Source organism: Leuresthes tenuis, unplaced genomic scaffold, assembly GCF_036924035.1.
Source record: "Leuresthes tenuis unplaced genomic scaffold, fLeuTen1.0.hap1 SCAF_10, whole genome shotgun sequence".
NCBI lineage: Eukaryota > Metazoa > Chordata > Actinopteri > Atheriniformes > Atherinopsidae > Leuresthes > Leuresthes tenuis.
Window position 1 is genome coordinate 9,356,174 of NW_027325364.1, and position 12,048 is coordinate 9,368,221.

Genomic DNA, 12,048 nt, shown 5'->3' on the forward strand with positions numbered 1-12,048 from the left:
GTATGGATCCCTGTTAATCCCTTGTTATCTACATCCAGCTGCATAAATTCTGCTCTTTTCAAGTGAAGCTAAATACATAATGTTCTCCAAGGTAATTAAGCAAGAACATTGCAGATGTCTTACGCAGTCTTCAGTGAACACTTGTTTGTTTGAGACACACATGAAGCCAGGAAGGACCTCCTCAAGGCCAGCTGGTTATAATTTATGGGGACAAAGCATCTGTGGAACTATGACCCCTGAACTCCCCTTCACATGCTGGGAGATGGGTGATCAAATCAAGCCACAGAAGCATAGAAATGCCTTAGGTTTTCCTGAATGCATAATAATTTTACTGTAAAATAGATTTAAACACATTGCTGCAACATTTCATGCACCAGCTTTCATCCTCATATCAAGTCCGTAGGCTCTGTTCATGATGGGGTTTCCTTGCACGGATCTTCTGGCCTGCAAATCATGATTTCTACTTGAATTATTCACTGGAGCAAGAGGACATGCTTCCATTCATAGACCTGAGGTGAGGTGGGGGATCAGTGGAGATGCCCACAGAGTACTGCAATGTTGTCGGAGTCAGCAGGAGGTTTCCCGTTTGAACTCGTCTGCCCCTTAACTTGACTCACCACATAAGTGAGGCAGCATGGATACACAAAGAGTCATTATTCTGTTCATGCCCACTATAAACACACAGTTGGCCCTGGAGTACAGCTTATCCAATTTTGTAGCCTGCATGGTTTACGTTAGGTAGAGAGATGTATAGAAGCCAATAAAGACAAGCATTCAGTATCATGTCTGCATTACATGCACTGCTTTTTTTTGTTTTTCTTAAAGGAAATTGCTCCACCTTGTGGGCTATAGAGGACTGAAACCTGCATAATTAAAAAAAAAAAGTGATATGCCATTAAATGAAACATAAATCAAAATATTTATCCATCTCGTAATTCATGTATAGAACATGGAAAAAGTATATTTCTGCTTCAGTTTTCAGCCGCCCTGCATAGTGAGGAAGTGCAAACATTAATTTAGGACAAGACAAAGTTCAATATTTCCATATCAAAGTTTATTGCTGACATGCATGTAGAGATCTGATGAAGTAGAAAAATATGTTTTTTTTCTATACAAACGTGTTTTTCATCTGTACAATTAATCAGTCTGTATTTAGATGCCCATGTCCAACAGCTTACAACACATTGTCCCATTGGGTTTCAAACACCACGTTTCACATCCCGTTTCCAGTTGGAACGCTCAGCAATATATCGAATATATGCCGGCTACTTTAGAACCAAGGTGAAAATAAGAGAGAGGAAAAAAAAAAAAAAGAAGAGAGAAACACATATATACACACACGTATATATATGAAGTCTTACTTTCGATTAAGGTATTTTTTGGGGGAGTTATCAGTTGCTGTGGCACGCCTTGTAAGCTCAAAATCATGCAACAGTTTTCCAGAGTTAAACTTCAAACTATTTCCATGCTTTTCAGTCCACAATGCAGACTACCAGCACAACTCCCTAAAACAAACATTTGAATGTGGTACAATCCACTAACCAGAAAGTGAATTAGGGGGCACAAATTTAATCTATTTCCATTTACTAATCTGCAGTTGTGTGTGTAGACGGTGGCAGACACTTTTCCATAGATGGTCACTTAATGTCAGCACTCAGCGATAGCTACAGAGTTCAGAAAACACCCTTTTTGGGTGCATAACCTAGACTTCTACAATACTGCTGTATACCCATGGAATTCACATTGAGTTGGGAGAGAGCCGACAGCTCTCTTGACATTTTTATTTTAGCCTCCAGATGTTGCGGTTGACGGCAAACGTGGTCTTAAGTACACGTCAATCGGTATGTGTTGAAACAGAGTTGATAAGTCACTGCGTAGAACTACTGTACAAACAATATGACTGGCACAGTCATGATGGTACATTATTTACATACTGACCAGAGAGTACAGCCTTGTGTGGCGAGTTGGGAGTAATGGCAGAAATAGCACACACTACAAAAACCCCCTCCCATAAATCAAGGTAACATGAGAATCATTTTGTTTTCTTTAAAAAATAGAACTATGAAAAAGTCAGTCTCGGTATTAGTGTAGCTTAAGTTGACCACAAACTGTGGCAAAATGGCAAGAAAATGACTCAGAAATCCTAAGAGGGAAAACAAATGCTACTTTTTCATGGATGCGTCTGAAAAAGGTGAAGAAAAAAAAATCAATGGCTTATTTAGAACCACTGTTTGTGTGAACGACACTTTTTAAAGCTGAGAGAGCAAAGAGATGTGGGGCCTGTTTCAAAGGCATGAGTTACACAAAGTCTCAAACCTTTTTAAGGAAAGTTTCTGACCGTCTACAATCACTGTCTGTGATACAGGCCCCCGGGGTTTGGAGGAAAACATCTACACAAGTGAATAAATAAATCATCATGAAATTACATGGAGAAAAAAAAAAGGAACGAAAAAAGAAAAAGACATTTTTAAAAAATTTGCAAAGGCTAAGTTCATGCTATCAGAATATAAATAGGAAGAAGTCTAGAGAGCCTAAAGCAGGTACCAATATGCAAAGGCAGAGTGCATTGTACAAATGCCTAACAGTCACTCGTTGATAGCGTTGCCATGGTTTAAAAATTCACTGTTAATGAAAGAAGAATGCATCAAAAATACAGAGCAAACCCAGAAGCTAAACTTATGAATCAGTGAGTTTGTAATTTCATTTAACTATTAAATGATACAGTATATATTATCAGCCACCAGTTCGTCCCTGCGTAGTGAGATAAGACAAGCATGTACACGATGCGCTTGAGAGAGGGCTTGAGTGGCAAGAGATATGTGATCATTTCCAATCTTAAAGCATTCATGTCATTACCAAAAAAAGACATTCAGCCAAGCCCTGTCTGAGCAGAGCCTGCTCTGGTTTTCACAGTGTCTGCCATTCAGGCAGGCCAGATATAACAGAACACAAGGATGATTGGAGGATAGCTTCAAGGGTCAGAGAGCGTCAAAAAGAGTTAAAACCTCGACAGCTCTGCAGACTCCTTTTTCGCCTGGACCAAACACACACACACACACACACACACACACACACACACACACACAACAAGCACACTCATAGATACTGCAGATGTATCGAAGTGTAGTATGACAGTTCACATTCATACTGAGAAACACTTGTCCCGTGATCTGTCTTGATAAGGAGGAACAGGGAAGCTACCTGGAAGGCATTTCAATCTGAATGAGCCTGTGAGTACCAGCATCCTTGGCTAAGAGTAAATTTAAGACAGGATTTTTGGCAACAGAAACATGACAGTGCCTTTTCATCATAGTGGCACTGAGGAAGAGTTACCATCAATATGCCTTGGCATGGAGAATGCAACAGTTTTACCCATTCAGTTCTTGGCATTGTGACTTCCAGATATCTCACACTAGCTGCCTAGGTGCTAAAAATAGATTTCCACAGGGATGAGCAAAAGCGGGAGACAATGCATTTTGTAAATATCAAAGGATGCTTGGACACATGCTTTGATATTCAGTTCTTTCTTCAATGCAACTATAGGGATACAATGCTACTTATTCAGGTAAATTAGAAAAAGCTTATTCAGATTTTTAGAAACCCCCGAACAGGTTTCAAAGATCTTCACTCTGACAAAAAACATTAATGCTTTATGTCACTGGTGGCATCAAGACTCAGTTGTTACAATCCCTTGTCTCAGAACAGTGAGCATGGTTTACCAACAGAGAAGAGGGACAAAGAGGTAGATTTGAAGTCAGAGTTATGGACTGGATGAGGATCATTTTCAATATAGGGAAACTGTAGAGAGAAAGAGGAAGGAGTGAGAAAAGGAAGGTGGAATGGAGGTATACAGAAGTGACATCTGTGATCAAGTGATCGGACTTGAAGCAATGCCTTTAACCACTATAAAGAGAGGGGGTTGCTACATAATTCTGGACCTGTATTGCTCAGGGGACCCAGAACTGAGGGGGGGGGTTACAGTAGGGAGATCTGACAGGAGGAGGAGGATGGGATTCTTCAACGCTGCAGGCAGAGCCTTGTGTCAGCGCCATGTGTGACTGTGCCATCTGGTTTGTCGCACAGTGAGATGTAACTGTGGGCAACCTGAAGACAAGGAACCTTTGGTTCAGAGCTTCCTCCAGGTCTGTCCATATCCACACAGGGAGACTGGTGCCCACCTTATGCCTGGCTCCACCTAGCTTGCCAAAACCCACATTTGGGGTCGTCTCTTCGCCAGCCAAGGCAGGGCCTCCGGTATGCCAGTTCAGTTTTGGGGCTTATCCTCCCCAGTCTTCTCTGGTCTCTGCAGCAGTCTTAACTTACTGGGGAGGCCAGAGAGGTTGGAGTGGTTGCTTGGGGGCTATTTCCGGAGAAACCGTTGGGCTAGGATGGCAGCATCTAGTGGGCTGACAGGTTGGGCATCGTAGCCCAAACGCCTTACAGTTGGGATGCTGCCAAACTGGCGCTCAGTGAGAGAGCTCTTGGCTTCATGAATAGTGTTTTTTTCTTCAGCCAGCATCAGCTGCTGGCGCATGTAGTTCTCAAACTCGTACTGCGAAGACTCTTCAATCCCTTTGGCCTAGGCAAAGAAAATATATTAAGCTCTATGTGCTGCAATTGCTATGATAACACTGATACAGCAAACATGTCTATGTGGTCTAAAACACCATCTGTTAGAGGTCTTTGGTTTACATTAACTTAATAATCTAACTTGTTTGCACTGAGCCAAGTATCACACATCCTCTTTGTGACCTACATAAATGCATCATTTGGGCCTGTAAGCACAGCTCTGAGATTGCATCGTCCTGAGATCTCACCTCTTGAAGAAGCTCTGGGTTATTGACCTGATCGTCAATATCCGGAACCACCTGAAGAGGGCCACTCATCAAAGAAACAGACTGCCTATGATCAAGTAGACAACAACACGATTAACAAATCAACAGTGATGAGCTTGACAGTTTGTGCAATTAGTTAGTGGCCAAAATCAAAAAAGCAAAATCTGTATGCAAATCAACTGCATCATCTTAAGAGTTTACAAATGACAGATCATAGTGTGGTTCTTCAAATATCCAGCAGGGGGTGCAATTACCAAGAGGCAATAATGGCACCGATTGATTCCAGCACTTCTCCTGCAGTCAGCCTCTCTTGAGGGTCCAGCACAAGCAGCTTTCGGATGAGGCACACTGTGTTCTCCGACACGCGACCGTCCCTGTGAGAAGGTGAGGGGGGGAGCTTGTTTATTCACAAAAACACGACAAATGTGTGCCATGCAAATGCTTCAAAGTAAAACTAAATATCAAAAAGTTTAACCAAACCCTGCATGTCTGTACACTTTGAGGCCACAAATGTCCCTCACATGCAATACTAAGTCTGAATAGGAAATGGTGGAAAGTTGTTGTCAGTTCCATTTTTTTGTGAATGAAAGAACACAGAAATGACTGCATGCTGTGTTGTCGGAGCATTGTGGTTCCACCACTTAAAAAAAATCTCTTCCTTTTGAAATACTCACTCTGGGATGGAGTACTCTGCAGCCTTGATCTTCCGGAAGAGTTCTTGAGGTATGCTGTCATAAAAGGGGAACTGGCCATACAGCATGGTGAACAAGACCACGCCGAGAGCCCACATGTCGCTGGGTTTACCACGGTACGGTCGACCTGGAGACAAGATGGGAAGGGTTTCTTATTATAGCAAAACTATGAATAGTCCATCAGCAGAGAAGACAGAGAGCTTGATGCAAGGACAGTTTAAGATCAAGCATTTAATCAGTTCTTGTCAAGTCACCAGGTCTAATGATTAACATAACAAGCAAAGGCGAATGCAAGCAATGGCCCTAAACCCATTATGTCTCTGTGTCTATGAGAAATTCTCGGTTCACTTTTAAAATGAAAGAACTCTTGTAATAAAGCCTGAGACATTAAATGAGCTGCGGATTCAAACTTATTAAACTGGAGCTGATGAGGTTGGATGATCGTGGCTGTGCATTACCATAGGCAGTGTTGTTGCAGCCAGGGAGGCGGCGGCAGCAGCAGCCGGCAATTATGCTGGAGCTTGTGACACACATAGGCGGGGGATGGGAGTAGATGGGAGTAGTTTCCCCTCTGGTGAGTCATCAGTGCATGAGTCACTGAAGCTCTGTTTAATTGTGTGCCTGTCACGTTAAGCTGATATGTACGCAGGGGGTTTGCCTACAGTTTTCAACTGGTTGGATGGGAAAGATGTGTGTCTGCAATCCTTCTAAATATGCTTCACGGTCCAGGATGTTTCTCAGGAAATCCTTGATTAAACTGATCCAATTATGGTCTTGAATGGAAGAGCATGCTCAAGGATCAGTGTTAGTGGTGTGTTGCACGTGTTTGCACACATACTTTATTAATAAGCAATGCAAAGCTGACCAACAAAAAATGGATTTCTACTGTCCTCAGACAAAGACTATTTCACAAAGACAAGAGTAGCTTCCTCTGCAGACACCATGCACGAGAAAACAAAACATCACCGTGATTACACAAAAACTATCCATTTCTTGGTTTTGCCAGTCCAAGATTGCAACACAATCTTCTTCTCATTGCTTAGTAATCGGAAAATCAAACATAAGGCTGACTGCTCAATATTACGCAATGCAATAAAAAGAATCCCCGGAGTCTCTCGGGTGGCGGTGACTTCTATAACTTTGGCAAATACGTTGGTCCATTGCGTTTCACTTGCAGATAAACATCACACCATCTTCCTCTGCTTCACTTTCAAAGTAAGCACTGATCGGGGTTTTTACACCTGTGGTCACATGATCAATCGCAGTAAAGACAGGTGTGACGGTTGAGATAGTTTTTTTTTTTTTAAGTGTCAAAACCAGCGTGATACCTGTACCGCTCCAACAAATAAATGTCAGAGTGAAGCTTTCGGCACTTTTCTGGCTGTCTAAAAAGCAACACGCAACACATATTTGTCACTCACTGCTTAGCACATCGGGGCTGATGTAGGCAGGACTTCCTCTCTGGTCTTTCAGCAGGTCGTCCTCACTCACAAGGTGTTTTCCCAGGCAGAAGTTGGTAATGGTGATGCGGTGAGTCCTTTAAGCAGACAAAAACACACAGCTGATAAATACATCATTTATAATATATTCAGAATGATAATGACTAAAACATCTGTTATGAAGCAAATATGCCTACTGCTAATGAACGAATCTCATAATATTTCCACTTCAGCTTTAAGAGCAACACAGCGAAGTTCGCTTGTTAAATGTGACACGGCTCAAAGCATGAAGTGCACGCAGGCTGATGGAGACTGGGGTGGCAAGCTGGCATACTTTGTAGTTTTAATAATGTAATTATTCACCGTGCTTCTAAAATATCTTAAGCATTTCATATCTAGATGCAAAATAATAGGAAGACCTCCTACTAAAAGTCTTCCACCTCCAACAGTTCAATAAATACAAGTTTTGTTCATTTTAAAGAGTTAGATCATATCTTACTGATGTCCACACAATGCCTGCAGAATTTCCTCAAAATGTACATTCTGACAAAATTACCTTCCTCTCGACGGTAGGAAGTAAAAACCTACAGTCTTTCAACAAAATGGTCTTAAATCCTTGGACTTTAAACACTAATTCTCTGCACAAAACAGGTTCATGATCAACATCATGTTTTAGCCGGAGAACATCTAATCTACAGAAAACAAGACGACTCCAGGTGCTCGAATGTCTGATGTGTTGAAACGATGTGGCACAAAAAATTAATCAAGAAAAAATAAATTGAGTTCAGTTATGACAGACTGAAACAGGCTGTAGCAAAGCTGAGGCACCGTGCTCTTTCAGTGTAGGAAAAAAAAAAAAGCTGCACTTTGACAAACATATGAGTCAGCCTGTGGTTTATGATAAATGTGACGATGACTAAGCGTGTACAGTGAAACGTTGGCAAGTCAATGTATATAAAGCTCAGAAGATGTGAAATATGTACACAAATACGCAACTTCAAGTGCACCCACATAATCACTCCCATACTGAACTAGCGCACATAAAAAACGCTCAACAGGCACATGAGCATGCACAAAAGCAGCCACCATCTCCAGCCTGGGTCCTCTCTGGATCACGCTTTTCACTCGCATCCGCTTTCTAAAAACCGTGAGGTCAACAGCTTCCCCTATTCTCTCTCACTTTCACACCCTGCTCCATCAAACATTCACTGCTCCCAATAAAGTGTCTCACCCCATTTCCTGTTAAACCCTCAATTTTCAACCAAATGCTAAAATCTCAACCCTCCCTGTAGAGCATTCACTGTACATAAGCTTTTTACGTGATCCAACCCCTTCAACAGCTTTTGCACTTTCAGACTTTATAACCAAACAGTGGCCTTGTGAACTGTAGAAGGATGAGCCGGAGGAGCCGAGCGTGATGCTTCAAGGACCCTCAACATAAAAGCTTCCTTTATGAAGCAGTCTGTTCTTTTGTCTGTGTGCATCACGACCCGGGCTTCTATTCTTGCACCGGAGATTGGATAAATGAAATTGCATGTTTGCCTTGTGAGGGAAGGGTCCCTGAGGACATCAGAGAGACCACACCATCTCTGCTTCCTGGTCATGTGACCCCGGGTAAGTCAGGAAACCAGAGACCTAAACAACCCCGATGACTTCTCCTTCCCGTCTCGCTGCACTGATGAAAATACACCAGCTGACGAGAAAGGAGGTTAAACTCAGGGCAACGTCTACTGAGACCAGCAAATTTCATTTCTCAGAACTGCAAGGGCCTGAGGATTTGAAGGGATTTAATAAGACCCATGTTTAGAAAAGATATTTTCATAATTTTGATGCTTTCATCACGGGAAATGTCTAACAACATCCTATTTTAAAGAATGCACTTTGTGAAATGAGTCAACTGTAGATTCTTTCTTCATATTAATTGTACTTTTTTGTAAAAAACAAACAAACAAACAAACAAACAAATAAAACAAAACTGAAAACCACCCTAAAGGGGTGTACACCCATAAATGGATGTGAATCCATAGAAATACAATTCAATCTAGGAAGTCCTTAAAAGTCTAAATACATCGTCAGTGATCCTGCAAATGAACTTACAACATCCAGCTTTCATAACAGCTGGTTTTGCAAGAGGAAATCACATCATTCTTGCATAAATTGCTGAGCTTTTTGATGCCATTTTCCACAGAGATTCAGATTCAAATTCAGATTCAGGAAACTGACAAGCAGCATGGGAGGACAGGGGAGTTTTGGAATTAATCTGCCGCTAAATTGACCATGTTCTTCTCACACTGACTGTACATTCACACACATCTTGGGTGAGGTGACAAGGAGACACGTGGATGAGGAAGTATAATGAACAAAGGAGAAGGGAAAGTAAGAATTATGACAAAGGTGATGCATCAAAAAGACAGAAGCAGTAAAGGGATTCACATGTAAAAGGAAAAAAAAAGAACAAATTTGAATATAGTCCAAGTAAAACCTGACCATGTGTGCGCACATGTACCTAAGTGTGTTTGTGTGACTTGTGCATTGCAGTGAGTCAGCTCTGAGCTATGGGGCCTTTGGCAGGCCTCTCCTTTGTCTCCAGCTGGGACGGAGTGTTCCGCTCGTCTGCTCCTCTCCCCACCACCCTCCTCCACTGACCAAAACACTCTCCTGTTTCATCACTACCACCATCCCCGCTACTGCTGCTGCATGGGGCTAAAGCTGCTGATGCAGGAGATGCAGAAGCATGACATCTCATTGCACATCCTCAGACTTATTGATCACGAATAAGAAGATGCTCAAGTATGTTTATGTTTATGTATTTAGCAGACGCTTTTATCCAAAGCGACTTACAAATGAAGATATAACAAGCTATATAAAAAGCTAACAATAAACTACATAGAAGGAACCCACTAGTCCGACTCTGTCAGAGGTGACAGAGTAGAGATAGGGTGCAGGCATAGAAGGAAGTGCAGAAAGATAAAGTGCAAAGATAGATATATTGGAGAAATATTCGAGCGACAACTGCTTTCGGTGATGTAAGCATACTTTATGTATATATGAGTAACGCTTGATTTGTAATCTGCAGTGATCCGGCATACCCACAGTCTCATGTACCTCCCAAAAACACAACAACCCATTGCGTCTATGAACAAAGTAACAACGACAAAACACAGCACAAGGATGTGTGTTAAGATCCTGCTTCTTTGAAACAAATATGTTCAGCGTTTATTCGTGCTACTTCCAGCACGATCTGCTCTGTAGGTTGATCGCCATTGTTTGACTAACACAGAGAAACTAAACATAGCTGCATGGAAACTCCAACCAGCATTCTGGCAGCGTAAATGAACAGCAACAGAGACACACCAACGCTCACAGCGGCATGAGCCTGTCGCGTAGACTTTATGTAGGAGCTTTACTCATTCAGTCTTTCCAAATAAAACGACTGGCTTTAAGTGCTTCTTAAAGGTTTTCAAGACAGCACATTTGTTTGTAGAAACCGTTCCAATCCAACTTCTCTAATCAGCATCTATTGCTTCCTGAACCAACATGCCAACTCTTTCACACAGAGAGTAGATAGTTGGAGAGGTTTTTCATCCTGCACGGCCAAAGTGAACTGCAGCACTTTGACTTTAGCTGTATAAAGACCAACTCTCCCCAAAAAACAAAGCAGTGGCATATTCTTTGTTCTATTTTGCACAAGAGTTCATTTCCAAAAATCCAACCATGGGAAATGAATCAGTAACCATTACTCAACACACTGACACATCCTCAGATTTAAGCACAAGAGAGCAGGCCCTCGGGTTCCTGAGGCTGATATCACTCTGAAGAATGTGACCTCTGCTTGAGTTTAAAGCATAAAACACACTGGATACAGGCTACAGGGGCCACTGAGGCCCCTTGCACATTACTGTGCAGGCTAAAATGACTGACCTAGCACAGCGGGAGACGTTATTTGCCAGTGAACTGATTGACGACGCCGGATGAGTGATTGAGCCTCGACTTACCGTTTGTTCAGCACCATGTTTCCAAGTTTCAGGTCTCTGTGCACGATGTTTTTCTGCAGGCAGGAAAGACAAAAGAAAAGAAAGAAAGGTCATATTCTACCTAAGGTCATATTGTTCTTAGTGAATCACTGGAATCACAAACATCGGTTTGTTTCTGGGAGTGGCACACGAGCTTGGGAAATGAGTAATCAGAGTGATGTGCAACCAGCAAACAAAGCAATTTCTCTAACAGTTAACCAAAACACTCAGATGAAAAACACAAGTGCACGAGCAGATTTTATTTTGGAAAACCTATGGATGATTAAATAGAAATCACCTTTTTATAGACCTGCTGCTTTTCTTTGACTAGTCTACCTAATTCCACCTCTGACTTACCTTATGGAGGGCCTCCACCACACGCACCACATCATAGAAGATAACAATGGCCTCCCGCTCGCTCAGTCGCTTCTCCTTTATGACGTAATGCTGCAGGTTTATTAGATCGGCTGTCTTGTCGCTGAAATCATGAGCACACAGGCAGTCCAACACGAGGCAGATCCTCTTCTTCATCTTGCGCACTTTGTTGGCCTCCATGTCCTCCACCATTTCATAGGCTCGATCCTGGGGAGGAATAAAAGAAAGACGAGTATGAGAACCAACCTTTGGGTGGGTGCCATATTATAGCTAGACAGAATTGTTGAGTTTTTTTTGTAATTGTTTTCAAATCATTAGAAAAGGTGAAGCACCAACAAATGCATCAAACTATATAGATTCCTGTACTAAACCGGATGATCGAGTGGCTTCATTCAGGTTGGGGAAGATATATTCAAGAAGGTGAAAGGCTATTTTTGACAGCCTTCATATACGAGACTTTTTCTCTTTTTTCGGGGGGGCACCTCTAAAAAATAGATTAAGAACTGGTTCACTGACACCGGAGATGCACAATAACAATCCAATCAATATTGCAGACCTAAGTGAATCAAACTGCAGGGCTCAATGCTGTTATTATGAGAGCAGTGAAAGAGACAGGATATGAAAAAGAGATGGAGAGAGAATAAGCAGTGAGAGAGAGAGGGCTGATGGAACAATAACAAAGTTAGAGGAGGAG

At 42.0% G+C, this 12,048-nt stretch overlaps 1 protein-coding gene across 3 annotated transcripts in view; it reads right to left on the bottom strand.

Annotated features, from left to right (window-relative positions):
• Nucleotides 1–12,048, bottom strand: part of stk40 (serine/threonine kinase 40) — a 412,820-nt gene that overhangs the window by 395,502 nt on the left and 5,270 nt on the right. For 2 of the 3 annotated variants that reach the window (XM_072393872.1, XM_072393871.1), the window contains exons 5-11: nt 11,337–11,561; nt 10,962–11,014; nt 6,949–7,064; nt 5,510–5,654; nt 5,090–5,209; nt 4,818–4,902; nt 1,033–4,579 (exon numbers count right to left, since the gene is read on the bottom strand). In XM_072393872.1, coding sequence (XP_072249973.1) covers nt 4,361–4,579; nt 4,818–4,902; nt 5,090–5,209; nt 5,510–5,654; nt 6,949–7,064; nt 10,962–11,014; nt 11,337–11,561 — 963 coding nt within the window. In that variant the 3' untranslated portion in view covers nt 1,033–4,360. Of the gene's footprint in view, nt 1–1,032; nt 4,580–4,817; nt 4,903–5,089; nt 5,210–5,509; nt 5,655–6,948; nt 7,065–10,961; nt 11,015–11,336; nt 11,562–12,048 lie in introns of those variants that run through there. The other variant, XR_011917315.1, reaches the window with a different exon arrangement.